This window comes from Opisthorchis viverrini (genome assembly GCF_000715545.1).
Source record: "Opisthorchis viverrini unplaced genomic scaffold opera_v5_235, whole genome shotgun sequence".
In the NCBI taxonomy this organism is placed as follows: Eukaryota; Metazoa; Platyhelminthes; class Trematoda; order Opisthorchiida; family Opisthorchiidae; genus Opisthorchis; species Opisthorchis viverrini.
In genome coordinates this window covers 794,679-820,076 of record NW_008751887.1, presented here as the reverse complement: position 1 = coordinate 820,076, position 25,398 = coordinate 794,679, and the positions used below count along the sequence as shown (strand labels likewise).

At 44.9% G+C, this 25,398-nt stretch overlaps 1 protein-coding gene across 1 annotated transcript in view; it reads left to right on the top strand.

Annotated features, from left to right (window-relative positions):
- Positions 1 to 1,811: 1,811 nt before the first annotated feature.
- The window catches only part of T265_08682 (hypothetical protein), a gene marked incomplete at both ends in the record, with an annotated part of 34,937 nt that continues 11,350 nt past the window's right edge, over positions 1,812 to 25,398 (top strand). Inside the window, 9 exons of the mRNA XM_009174553.1 lie at positions 1,812 to 2,079; positions 3,558 to 3,768; positions 8,315 to 8,355; positions 9,933 to 10,095; positions 10,772 to 10,840; positions 12,509 to 12,710; positions 18,509 to 18,761; positions 20,613 to 20,827; positions 21,706 to 21,846. Coding sequence (XP_009172817.1) covers positions 1,983 to 2,079; positions 3,558 to 3,768; positions 8,315 to 8,355; positions 9,933 to 10,095; positions 10,772 to 10,840; positions 12,509 to 12,710; positions 18,509 to 18,761; positions 20,613 to 20,827; positions 21,706 to 21,846 — 1,392 coding nt within the window. The remainder of the gene's footprint in view (positions 2,080 to 3,557; positions 3,769 to 8,314; positions 8,356 to 9,932; positions 10,096 to 10,771; positions 10,841 to 12,508; positions 12,711 to 18,508; positions 18,762 to 20,612; positions 20,828 to 21,705; positions 21,847 to 25,398) is intronic.

Sequence of the window (25,398 nt, the reverse complement as noted above, 5' to 3'; positions counted from 1 at the left end):
CATAGACACCCAAAGTGTTTGTCGATCCAGAGTCAAAAACAGTTTTCGGGTGAAGGAAGACCATCATTATTGGTTTCTGGAAGCCCTGCTACGGCAATCGTTCAGTCTTGCACTATGCCCCTCTCAATGAAACTGCAGTGGTCGAGATGCTATTGGGTTGCCCAAGTCTAGACATAAGCAGTCATCACCATCAGAGACAACAATATCGGTGTTAGAATTGATTTTTCTTCGCCGTACAACCACGAAGTTTATCTAACTTTCGGTACTCGAGATGGCTTAGCGGTTAAAGCGCGAACTTACTGACTGGAAGGCCCGACAGCCGACATCTGCATCTCGACTGCTCCTGTTCTAGACTTGGACAACCTGACAGTATCCCGGCCCTGGTGCTTCTTTCGGGTGATATGTCAGCTAGGCACCGAAAACATGCTGTAGCTGGACAGTTTTCATTCATTTCATCTAATTATTGAATGTTTCGACCTGACGGTATGTAGCTTTGGCCGACAAATAATTCTACATATTACGTTGCAGGGCGAATAAATATTTTCGATATTTGGCCTGCCATTTTAACGGTTCATCACGGGTCGACCTCAAACCTGTAAGCTGCTTGGTTATGCCGTGAGCGAGTGGTCCGGCTAGTTGTCTGGGGAGGAACTGGCAACTTGATTGACACCCATAAAAGATTAAACAAAACCTTGAGGGATCAGTTCTAAGTTTGATTTTATATGTCGTGTACCATCTTAGTGGCTTTACTTGGAACATTTGGTGCGTTTTGTCCCCGCAAGTTCTGGATCGTTCAGCGGAAACGCCGCGAGCAACTGACTGGAATCCTTGTCTTCTTAGTCCACTTCCGGCTTTTAGGTTGTCCCCCTGTAGGTTTGGACAAATGAGGAGTAACGTCTGCCCACGAAGTCTGAGAACAGACTGCAATATTTTCACCAGTTACCACTGGACTGCGTGTGATTTTAACTAGTCCTAATTTTTCTGAAAGTAACTTATCTGTGAGATAGGATATATGAAATGCATATAGATGTGAAATTCGTGTTAACATATTCCCATGTCGGACCACACATTCACAGAAATTCCCACCCGTTAGTTCCATTGCATCCGTTTCTGCAGACGGTAGCTACCTAACAGTGAAGGGCTGGCCACAAATAGGAATTATCAAACTTTGGAAAGATGTGAACAACCTATGGACACACCACAACCATCCTTCCAGGTGAAGTTTAACTGCTTGGCTTCGGGATTTCCGCTGGTAACAGCACCACAAACACCACAGCCAACATTACATTAAACAAGGTCAAACGGGTAACCAATTTTCGTACGATCAGATGACCTTGACGTAGAAATACCCCAGCAAAGTTCTTTACGTCCAATTCGGTCATTATACCGCCTATTCCAAGACTGTTTACCTGCATAAAGCGACTTCTCCCTGCACCACTTCGTTTATGGTTTACTTTAGCAACCACAGCATAATGATATATTCCTGTGTGCCGTTATCCTGCCCACTTTCAGCAACTTACACGTTGGTTTTCATCCGACTGCCCGATCCTGGTCTCCAATTTTCAGGGTTTCCGCTTTGACTTTCAACAAGTATTCACATTTGATGGTTTTCAAGTAGACTGCCATCATTTGATTTTGCTCACGTCGATGTTTTGATCGCTGTAATTTTACAGGGCTCTCATGTGAGCTCGTTTGATTGTAGTCCAACAGGTCTTTTTTGTGCGTTCCAAATTTCTTTAGGAGAAAGGTCCTCCTGAATCAAACCGTTACTTCGAATCCGTCACATCACCTTTATTTCTGTTTTAGATATATACGAGTATGCTAACTGTTTAGTGTGTAGGTGTGTGCGTGGATCTAAAAGGAACGACTACTCCCTGGACACCGAACTCAACCAGTGTCCACCATATTTGCACATTCATTTGCTTCTGTCTGCCCTTCTTGGGTAGCACTGATGCTCACCTGCCCACTTCTTTCTTGTTTGGATGAAACGCAAGAAGAGTCGCCACAAATTATTAGCAGTTGATTTCCTTTCGAACATCTCGTTTGATGGATATTATCCAACACGTGTTCCAGCGAATGGTAAGCTCGACTCCGGTTTACGTAAGTTTTGTTTCGTGACACGCTCCATCACACCAGTTATTGTTTATCACGCACTGCTCACCTAAGCCAGAGGTTTCTCGGTCATTTGAGCTCGAAATTACTAACCGAAAGCTCTATTACTCATACCAGGATTGATTTACTTGGCAGTATCTCAGCTCTCGCTCACCCCTTGCATTGCATGTCAGCTACGAACTGAAAGTTCCACAGCTAAATAATTCGACTTTGAATTGAATTTTTGTCTTACATCAGCTAGTAGTTATCTGGTTTTAATCAAAAAGTGCAAGTCATCTGTTCGGCTTTGAAGCAGCTCGCCTCGGCTTTATCCGAATTCGGTCGTTTGGGACTCCGAAGTGTTCGTCGACGAAAACCCGATACAATCAAGTTGTTTGCCGGATTTGCTAATAGTTGGCTGGAATCCTCGGTATTTCTGAATCCGGTTTACTCTCTTCAGGTGACAGTTAACGTTTATCAAAAAATATTAATTTCTAGCCACGTCCACTTAGGATACCTGAGACGTTTGTGAACATAATTGTTCCCTGATATTTTCACAGTCCTGGGCAACCAAGACGCCAGGGAGAACTCTCCAAACGCTCTTATTCGACGTTGTCCAATGTGTTTAGTTTTCCCACTTCCGTTGAATCTAGTCATTAATTGAATATTTCGAGGATCTTGGAAATCCTGATGTCCAAGTCATTGGTAGTGAGAGTCCTGTGTCTCACCTTCCTTTAGCATGAACTTTGCGCACACAATGTTCATAATCAGGCAGTCCCTGAAAACGTGTGTTCTAATCCAGGGAGGACAGCCGGAAGTTGTGACTTCGCGCATCTTGTTAGTGCGTTGGTTCAATTCAGGGTGTTCAGTGGGCAGTGCTTACAAACCTCAACCATACTCGCTAAATTGCTTCAGTTGTGCTGCCAATTAGACCATAAAGACTGTCTCTTTTATGCCGCAGCACAGGGTTACTCTTTTCGTTGTTTCACTGTCACAGCAATTTTTGCCCGATCTTAGTTGGGGATACAAGGTGGTTCTGCATTTGGCAGACTTACCGGTAACGTTTTTTGGACTCGGTTCATGTGGTCCTTGTTTTGAGACTGTCATCCATCCCTCATCTACCCGGCTCGCCGCAGCGTTAAATAAGAGGTTTTTACAGTTTCGGATGTGGTACAGATTACACGTACATGGGCTATTAAAGTTTCCTTGGGATTAGCTTGTCTACCATAATGTTGTGTGTATATAAATTCGAGAGCCAAGCCTCTTAAAGTCCCCAATTTAAACATGGGTTGACGACTCGTCCACAGTAACCGAGACGTCGGATAATAGCATTTTGCTCTAATAAGCTGTGCTTTGATTGTAAATTTTCCTACATGACTCTCAATCTGTTTAAGAAGATGCGAGCCGAGTTTGGTCCGAATCGCTTCCGGTGTGATGTCACCTTGCTAAGTTCGTTCTTTTTACAGTTAATTTGGACGAAGGATTGACTTCTGGAAAGCACTCGGTCGGCTCCGAGTCCAATACTTGTACGAAACAAACGAAGCAGTCAGCTGAATCTTACAGAGACGGCCAAGGTTCACGGAAGTTCGCAGAAGCCCATCAGATCCAACGGTTCCTCAATGAAAAATTGGTTGCAACCTGCACCCGCCAGGCAGATACAAGCGAAACTGACGAAAGGTATGATATTTAAACATCCACTTTTATAGAGAGGCATCCTCTACCTTTTGTTCACCTAGTTAACTCCACGACAGCAAGTACATTTAGCCTCAGGTTAAGTGGCCACCATCAGTGTATTACCCGACGGGATGGGAGTGCTTATACTGAACATTGTTAGTGGTCTGTCGGTGCTCTTTTACCCCCGAAAAGCGGACGACTTCGCCCAGTGATTTTGTGGTACTTTTAAAAAACCCGCGCTATGTCGCGTGTAAGACGAAGATAGTGCAAGAATTGTGGTCTCCAATTATATGGTCCCGCTTTATGTTCCTTCATATTTGGCTACGCACTCCCCATTACGGCTGTATTACTAACTTGCAGTTGTAGTAACCCTCATGGCGTCCCAATAACCCTTCACTGAGTTCTTTGCCCTTCCCTTAGACGCAGCTGAAATAGCCCTCGAACACTACGAACAAACCACAAACTCAAGTTATTCCATGTATCATTGCTTCATCTTGTAATGTGTTGGGGCCTTCAAACCTCATGAGGATTTGTCAGTTCTGGGTTTGTGATACTTGGAATTATCAGCAAGTTTATTCTTTTCTCACTTTGCGGACTATCACACTTAGACACATCTATCGGTGCAATCCAGCCAGTGGCTGAACGATACTCAAGATTGGTATGTTTTGAGCAACCAAGCCTCTTACTATCTAAGCAGTAATGCATTTTAACCTTTTATTCGATTGATTACAGTGTGCAGTGTTTAAGTATTGAGACATGTGGTCAGTCAATCAAAGGCGAGACTGAAATCGCTCTTCTGGTCACACTTTCCTGACCAGTCTTGTTGGACTAGTGCAAAGGTGTCTGAAAACTTCACGAAAGTTACTTTGGCATGTTCAAACAATGGATTTTCCCATTGCCGTACGGAGCGCTATCGCTGCGTTGCACCAAGATATTCGACGTGTCTGGGTTGCTGAAGCGTTTCCGGTGAAAATATTCAAAGTCCGAAAATATACTTCACGGTAAAGAGGCAGTGTTTCTGCCGCAATTACGAGTACCTAATGGCCACGTTTCTTAACCTTTAGAATCGTTCTGCAGAAACATCAGAGCTACCCTCAAAACGTTGGAGTAGATTAATATACACAGCGATGCGGTCATGCTGAACCATTCTGATGACTCGTACACAATCACATATGCCCATCCGCTAGAAGGTTGTGTCTATTTTGCGTGACCACCTCTGCAGTATGGAATGGCCAGATATACGGAATCTCCCTCACTTGAATCAATGAGCGCGCATTCCAAATCGTCTCCGAATCGTGCTGCCCCCCTCGATCTATTTTTGACTTGGCGATGGAATGTCGACATTATTATCGATTCTGATATATTTACCATCATTACGTTGCAGACTTTCCTTTGTAAAGCCACCGGTGCGCAAAACACAAGCGCTACATGATGTACACAAACACTCGATTAACCTCATGGTTGTAGTCTGCTCATTGAATCGCGTTGTTGCACCTACATTCTCCTGAGCCCTTCATACTTTTTGCGCAGCCGGCGAGACAGGAGAAACGCGACCGATGCGTTTTCGGGTCACGCATAGTGTCGCGACTCAGTTAGTAGCGTAGTTTACATTCTAGATTGCACTGAAATTGGAAGAAGCTTTCGGATTGATAGGGGGGGGGTGGGTTCCGAAGAAAATATTGGGGGGATCGCTCACCAGTACCACAGTTTAAGGGTCACGAAGAAGCACTGAGTTCTGAGGTCTGGCGAACTGTGCTCAGCAGTTGTGCCAGTATAATTTCGAAGGGGTTCATCATTTCTGTTTATTCTAGAGCGTCACGTTATTAGCAGAATGGAACTAACTTCTGTTTGCTTCACAGAAAGAGTCGGACTTAACTGCTGAAATAACAAATACGGTATTTTACCAAACCTTCTGTTTAACTGAAGTCTGTTTAAGTTTGGGACATTTCCATCACATGTGTACCTTTCAGTGTCACCTGGGATGGTTGCAGAAAGCTTTCTCAGACAACGGTTTTAATATGTGAAAGTTACTGGAACACAAAACATGTATCTGGCAAGTTGGGGGTTATTCTGAGTATCTCGATTGCACAGGCAATACTTGACTATCTTTCCCTCCATGAAACAAGTCATTTGGGCAGCTAAATTAACTCATTTTCCTGTTTTCATCTTTTTCCACTCCATGGGACTGTTTTGAAATCATCGGCCTGGTTGTGATTTGGAGGACTTGAAAAGCAAAGAATAGTAGCATGTGATTGTAGGCCTGAGCGACATTGTACCCACTGTTCTGCCTTGTCTATTTAGTAATCTGTCCTATTGTCAGTGTGTTTGTGCACGCGTTAATAAGAGTTTGACCAGAGGAAGCATGCGTGGGTGGTGGCGAAACAAACATGGTGATGTGCTTCGCATCATAGCTGGGAGTCAACGCATGTCCGTTAACTATGGACCGGTACAGTCCAATATATTTCAGCCTAGTGAGACCAGACTTGACAACGCGATTGTGATTTCTCCATCTGACATACCTTGAATGGCTGATAAACTATCGTTCTATCTCTGGACATTTCAATCTAATGAACCAGTACGTAGATGGTCGAATCAGTTCTCATGGGAGCTACAGGCTCAAAACTAAACAAAGCTAGATATGTTGTCGACGGTGATCACTGCGTCTACGAATTTCCCATCAGCGTATCATCCCTAGGTATATGATGCGATGGATCATAGGAGCCCAGTGTTTTCGGCCACAGGGTTCCCAGTTTACCGAGTTTGTTAGCCTCCCGGTTAGCTTGATACTCGTACACTGGCGGGTCAGCTTGTTGAGGAAACTAGCAGCCGAACTCCCCGACAATAGTGACATTCTACTGCCATTTGTGTGCGGGTCATATCAATGGATGACCGTATTGAGCCGTTTTTATGTGGTGTGTGAGTAATCCGGTTGACTGATCTACTTAAGACAAAGTGTGATTTATCTATTCACGTTGAAGCCCACGGCAATGTTGTAAGTGACTTTTTTGGCCTCCAATGCATTTATGAACTTGTCTATCGGTCCTGCGTTTCGGTTGTTCGCAAACACGTTTCATTAGGTAGGCATGTTCCGGGTGTGACGTGTTATTCATGCGTGGTATTATGGTTCGACGAGGCTGACTCATGAGAAGCACATTATGTACGGTACCGCATCCTTCGAGAGAGTACAGGTGCTCGTTTGGCGGATATTGGGAGCGTTGTATTTTTTCATGCTTTTTGTGTTATTCATCCGTGTGGATCAATCAGCGCCGTACACACAGGGCTTTCCCTTGTCGTGATCTCATTTCCACCGTTTATTCAAGCTAAAAGTGCTTGGGGAGGGTGTAACCATTGGGATAGTCCAACTTTTTTCCTTGACCAAACTAATGGCAGAATTGGGGAGAGGATTCGATCCGCTAGACGCCTGCTAGGCCCTACCCAATAGCCTCCGTTTCGTTCCTGAGGCGTGATCCATACTATCAAAAGGTATAGGAGTTGTTTGGTTCTGTCACTCCTACGTAGCTCCCAATTTCCAAAATCGAAAATTGTCTTCCTTACTTCACGAAGTTGCTGAGAAGTAAGCTGGGTTGCTTGGAAAGGCGCTTGACAAAGCATCCGTTCTGAGGCAATTCGAGGTTTACCGTATCAGTAATTTTTTGATAGGGCCTTCTCAGACGGTCTAAATGACACAGGATCTCATTTGTTTTGAAACCTTGGGATGTTCAGGGCATGTGCTACGTATGTCTCACCACCGTCTGCCAAGTAAAATTTGTTTTCTGCCCCGAACTATTGTTGGAGAAAGGATCGTGGGGGAGACTTGATATCGCAACATGAAATGCGGGAGGCCAATATCAGACAGTTCTGCGGGAGTTCCCCGCCTTCCTGGCTTGGGTCCACGTGATTTTGCCTGCAGGTGGTTATAGAAATTTGCAGAGAATGGCGCGCAACCGATCCCAGCGGTGCACATGCTGTCACTTGGCCGGACTGTCGTTGTGCCCCGGGTTTATATCGGGTGATGCTCGCAAAGCAGTTGGATTGAACCCGCAAATGTGCCTTACTCAGGTGTGATGTTCACATGTGTTTTATTTTTAACGTTGTAGGTAACGTATCCTTAATCGTCTTCCTTAAGGACATAGGTCTTATTCGAACAGCTCTTCTCTTAGTGCCTCTGATACTTCAGCGGGATACCTGTCATTAAACTCTGGAACAGATTGCGTCGCCCTTGGTACTTGGCCAAACACTGAAATCGCGAAGTTTCCGTGGGACAATCGTGTTTTCCAGCCTAACGTATACCGTGTCAAGTTAGGTGCTAGCTACTCCACCTGTTGTCCTAAATGCTTATACCCAGTTGCCTAAATTGCACTTATTTTGTACCATCCGATGGATTTTGATTTTGTGGTAAGGTCTAGTCGGATTTCCGAAGTCCTTGCTACTTCTCATAGTGATGGCCGGGTGTTAAAGCCGCATTCATTTTCTTCTGTCTACATGTGGCGGGAGTTCCCAGCATCAAACGACACTTCCTGCTATGATGGATTACCCTTTTCTCTTGCAGCGCCCCGAGACGTCCCGGGCATGGCTCTATCTCAAGTGTTGGTAAGTACCGTCCCTGCGCCTGATGCGGATCACTTCTATCTATCTTGTCAGTTTACTTACTGATCTTGGTTGCAGTTGGTCATATCAAGATTGTTTTCGTGGTACATGCCCCCGGCTACTATACAACTCCATAGTTAAATGAATGTGTATGGACGCCAAGAGTTGCGGCTCAGGCATATACGTTGCGGGTTACACAATCGTAGCTGCATCGTAGGTTCCCACCTTAGTATGTGTATGTTTTCTTTAATGCCTCCTCTTCTCTACAGCTCCCAAATTGCCGATCCGCTGTTCACTACATTGTGTCCGTGGACATCCGTTTTGTTAGTCTTAATGCCGGCTTCGTGGCAGGTATGATGAACATCCTGGCCGAGTGGTTCACTGTTCCCGAACTGGAGCATCTGGTACACCGTTGTGTTACTGCAAATTTGATTTACCCATTTAGGCGTCTGTAATTGTTCCTAGTCGCAGTCTATTTAATGAACCGGTACTCCGTACCTGTGTTCCGCCTTCCTCAAAAATCGTTCGGGGCCTGAGGTGAAATGATTTCACCAATGAAAGTGGTATTCGATCAGGTGGCCGTTGATCGATCCACCGAGCATGGCGATTATCTGCCAAACGTGTTGTCACTGATCGAGCCTAAATCATCATCGTCAATCAGTGAACTTATTTTCATGAGTTTCTTGATCTAGAGACTTGTCAACACGATAATTAAAAATTTTGGACTTGAAAACAAGTTTCTGTTTTGTTTTCTCATGAGTTGAATACTTCTCCTTGCTGCGTTCGACGTCATTCATCCAGCAACCGGAGCTGCTTTTTGTTTGGTAGCAACAGTTTGATCGTGACTCAACATAGTAGCACTCCCCGTTTGTGCAACCGTTAACACGCTCATGAGGCGCAAATTCACTCTTCCCTAATCCTCAGATCTGACTTCATTTAGAGTAATCCTGTTTGAGCGACACGAGGATTAGTGTAGTTCTTTACACTGGGCTCCTTATTTTATGTTCTTGACCTAAGCATCAGGTGGTGAGCCTATGAAGCGACAATCCTCGTTTCGATTCCCGGTCGCCCCTTCCCCGTTCGGAACAATTTTTATGCATAGTCGTTAATTATTCATCAGAAAATTTTTTATACCCATATTAAAATGTTTTTCGCTTTTACATTGCTAGTGCATCTTATATATGATACGGATTCATCCCTGTCAAGCCCACTGTGAGCTTGAATCTAATCCTAGTCCCTCGTCGGACCTCCTCTCCCATCCCGTTTTCCTTTGGTTATCAGACGTTGGTAGTTGGATTTTGCCAGTGGTCAAGCTACAGCATCCCTTCTAGAGGACCATGTTCTTAGTGAGGCCACTCCCTTCGAGAGTTCACAATAGCGTCCCCTAACTCCAATTTAATATGAACTCTGGCGAAAGGGAGGCCGCTGTTTCGGAAAGGCCAGAGACTTTCTGGTTCCACTGTGCTCCATTGAGATGTAACTGTAGATAAGTGTCCTTCTTGTGCAAGGCCTAAGTTTCGTTTGGAAATCAGGGTTTGCGTTTATGTGCTTCATTCACTCTTCGTTCAATCTTCTTCCAGTCTCAGGTGACATAGTTCAGCATGCGTCATTGGAGTTTTTCGAGTGCAGGCAGCCTTCCGTCTTTGCTGTCTCCCATCCTCGGACAACGGCTAGATGCAAACCAAACGGTGTACATCGTGCATTGGATCACCGGGCCTTGTGGTCCAACTTGCAATCTAGACGGTGGGTTCTATCCTCTTTTTGATTTCTTCTTCAATCTAGCTAAGCAACTGCATTTCCTAAAGTCGCAGATTATAGCTAATCCAAATTCACGTACTTTTGAGCTATCGTGTTTACGCGACGTGAGATGGTACAACCTAATGTATAGAATGATGCAACAGGTGGTTACTTTGGTCGATAGTCATTATCACCGTCGTTATCAACATCGTCATCCTCATCATCCCAACTGTACATAGAAATAACAATGCGCACAACTGTTCTCTATTGCCCTACATCCATAAAAGTCGCTTTTGAAAGCCAACAAATGAAAAAGATCGGTCAAAATTGGACATGGTGTCAGTCCGTTGCCAATACCGTAACAACCTGGATTATACCTGACAGCGCGAATGTTCTTATCGACACTTAGTGTCTGCATCCTCGATGTATCCAGCCAAGCCGAAAAAGAACCACTGAGACTGTACTCCTGCTCGTTCAGTTTCAGCTATAGACGTGGTTTGTACTTTTCGAAGTGGACAGTACTCGTCTTGTTCGAAGACAGTTCGGTATGTGTAACACATGACAGACTGTATCGACCACTGATTATTGAATCGTCCCTTTTACCGTTTGGTTGTTCGCTTCTTGTGGTATCATGAACGCGTTAATATTCTATTTCGCCGGCTTCCTTTTGGTTCACTTTCAGCTTGGCTATCTGCCCCAAGGGCTTCCCCAAAACCGTGTTGACGGTGTTCTCAGTCATTTGCCACAAAAAGTAAGAAATCCGAGATGCATTCTTTTCGGTGCATAGTTTCGGCGGCTTAATTTTTCGTGCCCACAGGAACTTTGTTTCGATAAGTCTTTCGTGCTGTTTGCGGACTACTCTGGGTGATTCGCCCTAAGGAAAAGAAACTGTGCACCTGTTGAAACTCGTAGACAACGTATGCCCTTGGTTTGGGATTTGGTGCGCTGTAGCCTAACCATTGATGGGCCAGGGTAACCTATGAAGTGTGAGTAGTTCATCCCAGTGTTAGAGCGCGAATTTACTGACCGTGGTTCTCTGTCTCTCGACTTCCCTTGTCGAGGCTTGGGTAATCTGGCAGTACCCCAGCCCTCGTACTTCCTTTGAGTGGCATGGCAGCTAGGCGGCGAAAGGGTGTTACACCTGAACGATTATTTTCTCAAGACTTCTATTTCGAGAGTTTGCGCGATAGCGTAAATAACTGAATTCATCGAACGACATATGTATGTATGTTGGTTGAACGCTGCTTAACGATAGAAACGGACCTTCCGGAAATCCAGCCAATTGGAATGCCGTGTAGCACCAGAATTTTTCCCATTGCATGAGCTGTTTCTTTTCAATTTTAACGCCAGGCAGCTTAAGATGCTTTGAATAATTGGAAAAACAGACTTTTTCAGGTTACATACCCTAAATGTTGCCATCGTAACTACTTCGCTGATGATTACCAATTGGTTTGCTGGTGTTGTGGGGAGATTTAGGAATTTTAAGTTGTCCGGAAGGCGAATCTAATCTATGCTGAAAAGCCGAGAAGCTTTTTCGTCCTTTGAAATAGTCGGTAGTATGCATCTCACGAAACTCTAACCGGTGACCTCCCGGCTGTTTGGCCACTCACGGATTATAAGCGCGCGGCTAGACAGGTTATACACCTCTCATCCTTCAGTGACGGAATCCACATCCTGTGCTAACTGGCCGCTCGAATGACAACTTAAATGAAAGTTCCACTCACCTGAAATTGTCATTCCTCTGAATTACTGTACAGTGCTTCCTTACTTCTCGGCATAGATTGGCTTCACTTAAAGGGTGAAATCTCTGTTGAAAATTAACACATCATGTCACACTACAAAAGTCTAGTATAAGTGGTTTGGGCATGCATATCGCGCCTGCCTTCCAATCTTCCAAAATGTTTGTCTGGTAACAGAGACGATTACTTTTTAGGTCGTACATTTTTAGGTGTGCTGGTCCGCGTTTTATCATTTTTGACATGGCAATTCGAGGCACAGATTTCACGTGATGTTCGATCACGTGAAGCGAGAAATTGTTGTTTATAGCGACTTAATCCGTATTTGGGCAGCTCGGGACTGACGAGTTGGCGATTTACGGGAGCTGGAAAAATAGACCAGCCGCACTGCTTCCTAATTTATTTTGAGATATTCCTTAAGCGAAATAGGGTTTGGTGGTCATCAGTTTCATTACCTAAGTTCTCCAGCCCGAGCGTAGAGTCCTGTCCTAATATTGAATTCGACAGTAATGGAGGTGCTGGAAATCCATACCATGTTGTGCACAAACTCCGTGAAGTATAGTTGGCCATAGTTTACAAAAATATCGACAGAACAGTTTAAATCCAACAACCTGTCGTTCCCTAGGTTTCTTTCGCGTACGCAGAAGTTTACACCATATTTTCTTTTTTGTTCGCGTTACCAGGTCTCTTGGGAGAGGTCGGCGCCCTTCGGCGATTCATTACCGGAGCTCTGTGGATAGTGATACTAACCCAACTGTGGCACTCGCTGCATCCTCTCAGGCTAAGCATTCTTCCGCCAGCACAATTACCAGGGACCATACGTCCAGTTTGATTGGATCAGATCCGGTTCGTCCCCTCTCTTCGTTTCGCCCCACGGGTGATGAGGTAAGTGAGCGTTGTATCTATTTTGCCAGACGATCAGTTGTGATTTATTTGACTTTCAGACTGGTTAGTTGTTTGTAGTACAAGAAGAATATCACACGTTTTAAATCCTAGCCGGCGGTATCATTCGAAGAAGCTTGATTCATTTGCTTCAAAGGAAAACTAAATGCTAACCTGAGAATACAGTTACGTGATTTTTCCACAGTCGTGTGTCTTTCGATTTATCATCTGGTTGAATTGGTGGGCAGAAGACACACTAGAATTTACGCTCATAGAGTTCTGGCGTAACGTTTCGGTCCTTGCTTTAAAATATGCCGGTGTGGATACCAAAGATGATGCGGGGAATAGCTGAGAAGCTATGCCACCTCTGACGCCCAAGCACACAACACACTGCAGCTCAGATTCTTAGGCAGAACTTCAAACTTTATCGAGCTACGTAGGATGAATTGTGTTTATCGACACAGAAGCCCTTGAAACGCACGGAAGTACGGACGTTTCAAGGGCTTCTGTGTCGATAAACACAATTCATCCTACGTAGCTCGATAAAGTTTGAAGTTCTGCCTAAGAATCTGAGCTGCAGTGTGTTGTGTGCTTGGGCGTCAGAGGTGGCATAGCTTCTCAGCTATTCCCCGCATCATCTTTGGTATCCACACCGGCATATTTTAAAGCAAGGACCGAAACGTTACGCCAGAACTCTATGAGCGTAAATTCTAGTGTGTCTTCTGCCCACCAATTCAACCAGATGATAAATCGAAAGACACACGACTGTGGAAAAATCACGTAACTGTATTCTCAGGTTAGCATTTAGTTTTCCTTTGAAGCAAATGAATCAAGCTTCTTCGAATGATACCGCCGGCTAGGATTTAAAACGTGTGATATTCTTCTTGTACTACAAACAACTAACCAGTCTGAAAGTCAAATAAATCACAACTGATCGTCTGGCAAAATAGATACAACGCTCACTTACCTCATCACCCGTGGGGCGAAACGAAGAGAGGGGACGAACCGGATCTGATCCAATCAAACTGGACGTATGGTCCCTGGTAATTGTGCTGGCGGAAGAATGCTTAGCCTGAGAGGATGCAGCGAGTGCCACAGTTGGGTTAGTATCACTATCCACAGAGCTCCGGTAATGAATCGCCGAAGGGCGCCGACCTCTCCCAAGAGACCTGGTAACGCGAACAAAAAAGAAAATATGGTGTAAACTTCTGCGTACGCGAAAGAAACCTAGGGAACGACAGGTTGTTGGATTTAAACTGTTCTGTCGATATTTTTGTAAACTATGGCCAACTATACTTCACGGAGTTTGTGCACAACATGGTATGGATTTCCAGCACCTCCATTACTGTCGAATTCAATATTAGGACAGGACTCTACGCTCGGGCTGGAGAACTTAGGTAATGAAACTGATGACCACCAAACCCTATTTCGCTTAAGGAATATCTCAAAATAAATTAGGAAGCAGTGCGGCTGGTCTATTTTTCCAGCTCCCGTAAATCGCCAACTCGTCAGTCCCGAGCTGCCCAAATACGGATTAAGTCGCTATAAACAACAATTTCTCGCTTCACGTGATCGCACGGAAGTACGGACGTTTCAAGGGCTTCTGTGTCGATAAACACAGTTCATCTGACGTAGCTCGATGAAAGCACGGACGCGCCCTCAATGGCGCTCGTGCATCCAAGCTATTGCCTTCAATGCATAGCTCCTTTTCCAATCCCCCCCACTTGACAACCCACTAACAGTGCTGGATTTATGCACCAATTTATCAGCTCCCGCTTGCAATTACAGGTGGTCCACGACCCCCATTATTTGGGCCGAAATATATTCTTGCCCCTAACAGTCATACCAACCCAGCACTACACGCTGAGTTTTCATAAAACATGGCCTCTTCATGCCCCCTTAATTTCAGTGTGATGGTTGTATGGAGAGATTTTGAACTTCATCACATGGACTTCATTGTGCAAACTGTTCCGTCCTTGTTGGGAATAATCGGCAGTTGGTAATGTTTTGGAATATTGGTAGCTCGGGTGTATTGGTTGGTTATTGATCAGGTGGCTGTTGATCTGTTCGCCGAGCTTGGCAATTGATTTGCAAACGTTTCGTCACTATTCGAGGAGACATCTTTAGTGCGCGCAACCAACAGGCACCCACTTAATTTTTGGGGCTTTGCATAAATGCGTACGCTTCTTACCTGGCCTAGATGCTATTCGCAAAATACACTCATATGCACAATTATTTTGTTTTAACGGGAGACTCCACGGAATTCCAGCTAAATCTATCGTTTCTCCTGTTCTCCAACTGAATGTGCTGTACAAAGGCCGCTTCGCTTTTCAGTTGGTACGATATGTGAGATATTAGGGCATAGTTTCTTGACGGAACACTGAAAACTTGCTCATAAATCCGGAGACCGCACCTCCCGACTGTTCTCCACTGAATGTGCTGTACAAAGGCCGCTTCGCTTTTCAGTTGGTACGATATGTGAGATATTAGGGCATAGTTTCTTGACGGAACACTGAAAACTTGCTCATAAATCCGGAGACCGCACCTCCCGATTATCTCGCCAATCGAAACTTGATGTGGCTTTGTGCGCACATCCAGTTGAAGAGTTTGAGGGTTTTATTTGTTTTGTCCTGGACTCACTGCAGCCGGTCTAAGATGCTCCCATCTTCCTGTGAAACAGGCTCATAATGGCATCTTCTGCCCTCCTGATAAGGAACCATCAAAATACAGCATTTGATTCTCAGGAGATTGCGGTAGTGGTAGTCATCGTCACTGTTTCTGCGCGCAGGTTAACTTCGTAGATCAAATTTAATTTTTTTTGGTTTTTGAAGCCTCACAGTCTGCAGCAAACTAACGCCTAGCCGGTGTAAGTTTCCAAATTAGTGGTCCAACCATTTGAGATGAATTCACTGGAAGCAACCTCTCCGAAATGTACAGAAGTAGTGTTGATTGATTGTGCGCTGAATGCCTTATTGATTGTACTGTCTTCTGCAACGGCAGTCGTGGCATGCTCGCGGAACTTCCTCGTCCTCTTAATTCGTGAAATCGTGTCCTTCGCTTTCCCCGCTCCACCAATATGGACGTTTACGTTCCTGTGTCAAAGTCGCTTGTTGTGTTGAAACCATCGATAGTATAGACCCGTTATTTGATGTAGTATAGTCAATAGACGTGCTTATGTACTACGCGACAGAATTCCAAGGTCAGACGTGGGTCTCCTAATTGATGACACTGCAGATATACATGGGTATCTGCGGATCACTAGTGCTCATGGTGACACCATTTAATCACTCTTCACAACCATCGTGCGGATGTCATACAGTCTGGAAGCGTACTGGGGATTTGGCTCTCCTTCCAGCTTTGAACAGCTCATAAATGCACATGGGGAACCTTCCCACCTGGTGGACTGAATCCATGATTCAAAACCCGTGACGATAAAAGTTTCCTAATAAGTCATGAGGCAGTCAGTAGATCACTCATACAGTACGGCGATACTTGCGGACGTTTTGCACGGCATTACAAAGTGCACAGCTTGCACACAATCTAAATCTGTGAGGCTGTTCTGTTTTTTGATGGGACGAACTTGAATATGCATAGCGCGTAAAAACGGTAGTAGCGAACATAAGTAATGGGACTAAAATTTCACACAATCTTTCAAGGACAACCAGCCTAATAGGTTCCGTTCAACCGAAACTGAAGGCCAATCGCTTGATGAGTGTGTCTCCGGGATCACTTACATGCCATCACCATAAAGAAGCTGTTTTTGAACTTGTAGGACATTTTGCTCTCGCATCCCTAAGGAGTGTGTGTGCTCCGGAGCAACTGCTATCAGGACTCGGGAGTGCTAGTTGACACTTGACAACAGCCTTTACTTCCGGTCTTTTTTTCCTATTTCGCTGTTTCTGACGGCAATCAATACGCTTTTTCCTTGCGTCGTTTGGTCCGCTTCAATGTGTTCTGTGGATCCTCACTCACGATGCGCTGACCACCCAGTTGAATTTAACTGTGCAATTAGGAATGCGGGTTTTTCGTCTTTTCTTGCCTTCGGCGCTCTCTTTAGTCTCATCTGAAACATGACCGCCTTCGTTTTGTCTGTCGGGTTTTTCGTGCCAGCACATATATATGTTCCTATCTAATCAAAATACAGCCAGTTGTGGACAAATTGCAGACAAAAAGCGTGCGAATATAAGTTTACCCACAGTCTGCCTCAGCCGAACCATGGGTTCGAAATGAAACAGTTTGGATTCGTTTGACTGGTTTCATACACACAAATACTAAACAAAGTAGGAAATTCAACGGGATGCAAAACTTTTCACTGAATAGTGTATAGTGATGGAAAATGTGTAAAAAGAGTGGAGTATTCCGTAGTTGAGAGAGCATGGGGCCTGGACAGAAAGGAGAGGAATACTCAGGCGACCTAGCTCTGCTGATGTATTTTTGTTTCACGCGCGGAGCCAAATTTCGATTGTAGTGATCGTAATACCGGAATTATGTGCGATAACGTAATCCGAAAGGAATGAAGTGAAAACTTGCAAACTCCAAATCTTATTTCTTCCGGTTCTCTAATCCCACAGCGTGAGGATTAGCATGACGAACTCTTTACTGGGATAGGAGTTTAATGGGTCTCAAAACATTGTGAAGTTGCGTAATTAAGAGTACACGTGAAGTTCTCGTTGAAGATATAGCAGTACAAGGAATGGAAGCTAAGTGATTCTCAAATACTACTCAAATTGGCAGACAAGTGAAGCTAAAGCATATGCGGGACGGATTGTGTGAGTGGGAGTAAAATGAGGGCAGGTAAGAGTGTGGTGGTCAATGGGGACAATGAATTAAACCGAATGTGATGAGGTGTGAATGACGAGCATTTAGTGAATTACCCTCTCGGTCCGGAAAAGGAATAAATTGGAACTCAAACTTGTTGATTGCGAATATTCCGCCTCATTTTTATTCACTTTGGCATGCGATGAGAAGGTCAGCCACCCATCCAGGTGAGTTGGCATTGAAATCCGCGAACATACAGGTTCTCAGAATTGTTAACGGGTTGTGGTATGTGTTCGCAGTTGAGGTCAAACGAGAAAAGAGTTGAATGGTGTTATTACCATCGGATAATCGACAGGCTCAGCGCGGACATTTGTTAGTCTGATGAAAAGCCACTTTGAGTAAAACAAAATACTAAGCAAACAATGAACAATGGTTAAGGGAAGGTAAACATCTAGAAATGGGGAGAACAAAGCCCAACCTTATACGGAAACACTGGTTTTAGGAGTAGCCATGAAATGGTGGATGTGTGAGTTGGCTGTTGTCCGATATTTGTTTCACCGAACAAAACAAAAAGGTTGGTCGTAAAAGGATAAGACGTTGTGGACTGTGTTGGTGTTAATGTACACGCCGCGGTTGTTGCCCAGGGTGGCTTTGAATTTGAGATTTTATTTTATTGTGTATGCTCATATACATTTGCTGAGAGAGACTGGTATTCCAAAACGGAGGCTTGGTGTAGCTAATCACGAAAAGTTCCCGTATGTCGGGTGATGGCACTCCTCCGGTTGGCAGAATGTCCCGTCTAGCACACTCTAAAGAATAACCTATCCAAAAGTAAAACGGTGGTGTACCTGAATGCTGGTAACGTTTCCTTTACGTTGATTTGTGGTTTTGGACCCTCATACTAGGGAAACTCTTGGTGGTTTCCTGAGCCTATGAGTTATTGACAGCCTCGGAGTATTTTTAGTCATCAGAACGTTTTGTGTGCAGCACCGACATGTTTTTTTGTAAATTCTTCGCCATCTGTTATCTCTGTTCTGCTTCAGGTACTGTCATTTGCCGCATTCTTGCATCCCCGTCCTAATTACTGGACACCTACGGGCTCCAGTTTCCCCGTCTTGGGCGGTCGTAATTTCACTTCTACAATCAAAGAGGTCGACTGTTTTCTTTCGACCAATACCGATTCTCACTCGCTTCCCACCGGTGCAATGACAGAATATCCTCTGTCCTCGGTTTGGCATGCGGCCGCTCCTGCTGTTGTCGCTAGTGCTGCGGGATATCGACATGGTTCAGCTTTAGGTAAGAGCAACTAGTATTCCTTATTATTGCTACACGCCTTATAGAAACCGTTTGTGGGGGGAGGGGGTAACCGTGTATGGATGAATTTGTAAAAGATAGTGATTACAACACATTAAAACCTGATACCTACTGAGTTATCCTGTTTCTGTGGTTGTCTACTTCGCAGGCCGTCGTGTTCTGTAAATGACGCTTAGTAGTGACTTAGATGCCGGTGATCATCAAATACGTCCTTCACGCTACACTGATATTTTTCAATCACAGACATTCGATGTTATCGAAGACCTATGGCTTCTACTCCGAACGAAGCGAAATACTCCACTGCACGCTCACACAATCTGTTCAGAACGGTCGGACACAACTTGACCATAAAGATTCATGTGCAGGAGGCGTTCGATATGGTTGTCGCGCAATCATCCCAACTCTGAACACTTTTCGACTTCTTCCAGAAGCAGTTTTTCTAGTCGGATATGAAGTGCTTTACTAGAATATCACCATTTCCTATTTGGTTTGCGTTCAGTTTGTTTTTAGAAATCGTGCGACTCGGTCTTATAGTTTATCTAGAAAGATCAGCAGTTACTACTTCATGATCGCTTGTAAAACGGTCGACGGATGTACTCTTGTGTTTCGCCGTCCACGCGCCAGATGAGTGAATCAACAGTTTGGTCGTGTTTTAAGGCAGCCGTGCTTACACAACACCTATCCATAAAATCAAATTAGGGCTTACGTACTGCATAAGAAAATTAATCGTATAATGGGATTTGCCTAATAGGGAACACGTCTTAGTGAAACAGGTGTTTATGCCCATCGAGCGCCAAATACAAAAACCCAGAAACAGAGCATGTTTCTCACTAACCGAGCGTTTTATGAAGGGTGGTGAGGCCGACCTGATGTATCAACTTAAAAACGGTGAGTGCGATAGTCTCTTGGAGAGACCCTTCCAAAAACGGCCACTTCTATGGACAGTACCCCGTCAGCCGCAATCTTGTATGGGATTCCTTCGGAGAGAGACTATCCTCACGAGCAAATCGACAATGCCCTTTCTCCGTGATAGGTTCTGGAGGGTCACCACGTTACGTAAACATATCAACTGTTGTGAATATCCATGCCATCGACCGGTCTTTGCTAAATTTAGAACCCAACAATACAAGTGTGTGAAGCTCCCGGACAGAACTAGTGCTTGTCTCAAGCCTAAGTTGAGTCATGCGCATACTTTTACTTCGCAGCACAGACCCATCTCCGCTTAGGCGGTCTTCTGTGATATTCGAAAAATCAGAAGAAGAGCTGCTCGCCAGATCACAATGAAGATGGTGTCGATGGTGCGTACGATTTCGTTACCGGATTTCCTTTATGCTCTGGTCTATCCACAATAATTACGACTTGAGTTTTGTATTGCACCTCATTTTGTGCTTCGCACGCCCATGTGTTTTGGCACACTACCTCTTCCACAAGGTTAGCGGGGCGGGGGTATATTTCACATTAATTCATGACCGAACGGGAACGCCCTTGCGGCTTCTCGTGGAGAGGTTATCGTGCTAAAGTTATCTGATGCTCATACAAGTTTATTTTTGAGTTTATTTCAACTGATTCCGTGCTCTATGTGTAGATAGTGTACATTTCTCTGATTTACATGGATGGTTTGATCTCTAGGCCGTACTTGCGTACGCGCGTTGGAGTTCTTTAGGATACCGTGTACACCTGCACAGGAAGTTGAGTATGCCTTGAAACCTATCAAAGTCGTTCCATAGCCGGTGCTTGAAATATGGCTGTTCGGTTGATTGACCTTCACTCATTCCCCCTTCTTGACATTGGTACAATCTATCTTCTCATTGATCCATTTTCGACAACTTTCAGGAAACTATCTTCCCTCTCGCCGCACGCACTTAATCAACCCCTGGTCTCGACCGGCCCGGCAGAGAAATCCTAGTGGAACAAGCATCGGTTCAGCGAATGCAGTGAACGGGATAATCTATCCCGACCCTCTGACGTGGTATTCACCGTTGTTGCTTGATGACCCTGATCTACTTGTAGCCACTGGGAAGCAAGTGTTCCAACTTCCAAACTACCTAGTAAGTTGATGTGCCTTTTATGATTTACCATACCCCTGTTTGGAAATATGTCTCTGAAATTAGTGTGGATTTTGCTTTGAGATTGCTATTCAATAGTCCGGGTTCATTGTTCTTTCAGGCTGCAGTTTATTGCTCCTACCCGAAAAACCGTTCTCCAGTCATTTTTCCACTCTAGTCAATTCACAGCTGCATTTCCGGCTCGAGGCCCGTCAACCTGCCACCACTGTTCAGCAGGATGGATTTATGTGCGTGCTACCAAATTGCATTCGTGGATGCCTTTATGAAATTCGAGATGTTCGAGTCTGTTGGTTCACTTAATCGGTCGCCATATTACGCGCACTCCCACTTATTGCTCCCATCGTCAAATTATCCGTCTTAGTTGGTCTCGTATGGTTTCGTTATTCTACTGATTTTGGAAATACACTTTCGTAGTAAATACGATACCTTATTCGGCCGCCTCTGTCTAAACTTTGTCTCCGGGGCTGCACGCGTGACTGCTTTACTGCATGCGCGATCGGTTGAACAGAGGATTCCACAAATAAACACACCATAGCCTCCACTCGAGCGTTGTTCACACCCAGTAACCTGTGTTTCGAATTTATCATTTCCTCGTCTTCGCTTGATAAAATAGGAGTGGTTTGGTTCCCGTTTTATCTGCTCCGAGTGCGCTGATAGTACAGTTTAGTGAATTTAGCTACTGAGCACATGGAAACCTTTAAAATTTAGTGACTCCGGAGACTGTCAGTCTTCGTTTCTCCGACTTCAGCTCGGCGTGGAATCTTGTTATCGCGGTGGTATTTCTCTTGCATTCTCCTCAGTTGACCACACTTAGTTACAGCTCCATTATCTTGTTTTTCTTCTTTCGTACCACCCTACAGACTAGTGTACTGATCTACACTCGACCCACCGAGCAGAAGCGGGATGTCAATCGCGAGTTCCACGAACGATTTCCACTGATTCAACTCACACTAACTAAGCTACGGAGCATCAAGGCGCTTCTGGTCCATATCACCCGCAAGGTAACATTTTCTGCGTCAGTTGAGTCTATTTGCCCTTTTGCCAAGCCGTTTAGATTGCTTTCCATGTTAAGCGACGCTTTCGAAATCCGATAGATACTATACCTCTCATCCGGATTCTAAACTAGCGGACAGGTTTCCTCTCCTACTCTCACCTTGATTCAGCAGTTGAAGCGTGTCTGTCAATGGAACTATCTGGGACTGCCCTACGGAAGTTACGGGCCCTGGCTTTGAGACCGAAGACTAGAATTAATCATGTCGTCTAAATACCCGATGATGAGAACGTATGGTTGCAGAACCATACCCGTTTGAATTCTTACCCACCGTGTCCGAATCGGTTGCAACATTGTTTGTCCAAAAGTGATCCTCCTCTTGCAGCAGTGTCTTTCGTCTATAGTGACGACGGATGGTACTGTTCTCAGTTCACTGTCATTTCGTTCTTTACACTCATACTGATAACGGTTCCACTGGAGGTTGAAATGATGTGGTCGTAGTGTGAATTCCTCAGACTGATGAACAGCAGGCGCATCTGGGATGCCACAGATGGCATGAACATTGATTATTCACGTCCACATGTTTTGTTCGCTTGAACGAATTAGATAGGATGGATAGTTTTTACTTGCTTCCTACACTCTAACAAGCTAGCTAACTTGTTCCTCCAATCGCACTATACTCGGTTCTCACCCATATCACAGGGTGATATTTGGCTGCCATCCGTTTCCAGACTGATGGGTTACATCATACTACGCTAATTGATGTCCATACCAGATAGGGAGCACCACATGCCGTTTGTATCGATCCACGTTCGCAGTCGGTTGAAAGAGATCTAACCAAGAGACTGGGATTGTACGATGGATAAGAGGGGGCGGTTTTAAGGTAGTGAGCACGCCCATAACTGTCAACAAAAGAATACCAAATAGATAAAATCCAGCTTTTCCGCTGAGTAGTCCAGTTCACTTCACCACGCTACCACCACCTGGAAATACACACGACTAGCCAATACAATAATCGGTTGACTTTGTCCTGTCCTTACTGGGATTCCTTAACAGTGTGCGTCTCACGAATCTTCAAGGAGATTCTAACTTTCAGCTTCCGGGCTAACTAAAAATACCAAAGGGAAATAGACAACGGAATGTCAGCAACCTTTAGAAAGAATCAACTAGTCACCCGTCTCCAACCTGATTCTCACGAACTTTGACCCGGAACTGCCACTTGTGGTGGCAGCGGACGCCCCCAATTGTGGTATTGGTGGTGTGATATCCCATATTCTTCCTGAAGGGCCGGAGAAGACAATCGCCCATTCACTTTCGCTGAACAAAATTATAGTCAGAGAGAAGCCTTAGCCCTCACCTTCGCTGTACGATCGACGGTTCGCTCTGCTGACTGATCAGAAGCCGCTTCTAGGATCTATGATGGTTGCACGTGCATACACCACTAACCATTTGCACCGGTGTGTCACTGCTCTTCCTGGATACGAATTTTTGATTAAATATAAAAAACTAACTCCTTTGGACAGGCAGATGCTCTACCGAGGCACTCGGTTTCATAGTACGATTGCTCAACTATCAGTGTTGAGTCGGACGTCAAGCGCATCATCACCGACTCTGTCCCAGCCCTCCCTCTAACTATGGCTACTATTCAAGAGGCCACTGAGCGCAGCCATGTACTTCAATGAGTCATAAAATTCTTTCGACTTAGCTGGCTCAGATAGGACATCAATTCAAAGTTTTGTCATTCCGCTAATTGTCAAGAATTCTTGTATCAATCGTTGGTGATTGCCTAATGTTTGCCGAGGGAGTGATTGTACCGGACGAAAAGTAATCGAACAAAGGCCACCGGGTAGTTAGCCGAATCAAATCATTGGCTAGAATGTAAATTTATTGACCTGGTATGAATAAGAATTTGGAGGAGTATTGCCGCAGTTGTCCTCAACGCTTTCAACTTTCCAACAATCCACAAGATTGAAACACAAGATTGGCCTATACATCAGGCATCATGGCAACGGTTGTACACGGACTTTGTGGATCCAATTGATAGTCTGTACTACCTGATAATCGCAGACACTTTCACAAAGTGGCCAGACGTCTTTGCATGCGCAAGACATCTACCGAAGCCACCATTGCTAGACTGCAGAAGCTATTCAGCTGTTTCGGGCTACCTGATGCAAAAGTGACGAGCAATGGTACGCAGTTCACGTCAGCTCGTTTTAACGATTTCTGTGTTCGGAACACGCTGACACATATCCGGCCACCGCCATACCACCCTCAATCAAATGGACAAGCCGAGAGATTTGTGGATACCTTTGAACAAAGTTTGTTGGAATCTCGAGGGGAGGGGCTAATGGACGACGTCGTTGGTGCTTTCTTAACCAACTACCGGACGACACCAGACCCAAATGCGCCAATTGAGAAGTCTCCGGTGGAGATTATGTTTCGGAGGAAAGTGCAGACATTGACTGATGCACTGCGGCCCGAGAAAACCAGAGTGACAGGCGGCGAACACCAATCAGAAAAATTCTGCAGCAAATGTCGGATTGGACGTACTTTTAGCCATGGAGTCTGTTATTATCAGAGACTACTCAGGGCATCGTCGTAGTTCGGGGATGATATGGCGACGAAAAGAAAACGTCTTCTATGAGGTAGATGTTGGTGGAGTGGTGTGGTGTGGATTCGGCACACCAATCAAATTCATTGTTCTTTCCTCATTCACCTTTATTCTTTTTTTCACAATAAGACTTTCAAATAAAGCATGGTTTTATGGTAGCGAAGCATCACTGCTGAACACTGATGTCATGCTGTCGATGATGGTGACGATGCTACCAATCGAATTCGGCACTGCGTTCGACCGAGTATGATCCGAGGAAGAAAAAAACAAAACTATCACCAAATCTTCTCCATGGAAGTTCGAGATGCAACCGAAAAGTGACTCAACGGTACTAAACATTGACGTTAAGCCATCTCCGTTGTAAAGAAGACCTAAGCGGCGAAGAATTCCAGTAAAAAGTTTGCAAGTAAACCTCAAATTGAGAACGCAAGAAATATCTTCAAAGTGGGGAATTGTCAGGACGCCTCTAGGCACGGAAAGTTCATTCACAAAGAACGACACCTCGCTAAGATCAGCACGCTTTCAAGCAGCATTTGCGTGAGCGGGGCTCACCAAACGTGGCTGAGCAGCATACGATCAGTGGAGCGGGTGTGAGAATATTCACTGGAGGAACTTCGCCACTGGCTGGAAAAAAACGAACAAAGCTAGTCACCATATTTGGCCATTCAGCCAGTCTTTATGGTTACGCACTGGCTGTGTATATTTTGACCTGACCTGACAGTGCAGCCGTGTTCCTGGTTTTCTGTATTCTTATCGCGTAGTCTGGCAGACCTAATTCATGCGTAACCGGTAGGCGGCCCCACGATACAACATAAATATGGAGGATCTTGGATTCGAGTTTCAGAAGTGCTGCCCTGGCAGACCTATGCGTAACCGGTAGGCGGCCCCACGATACAACATAAATATGGAGGATCTTGGATTCGAGTTTCAGAAGTGCTGCAAATAAAATAC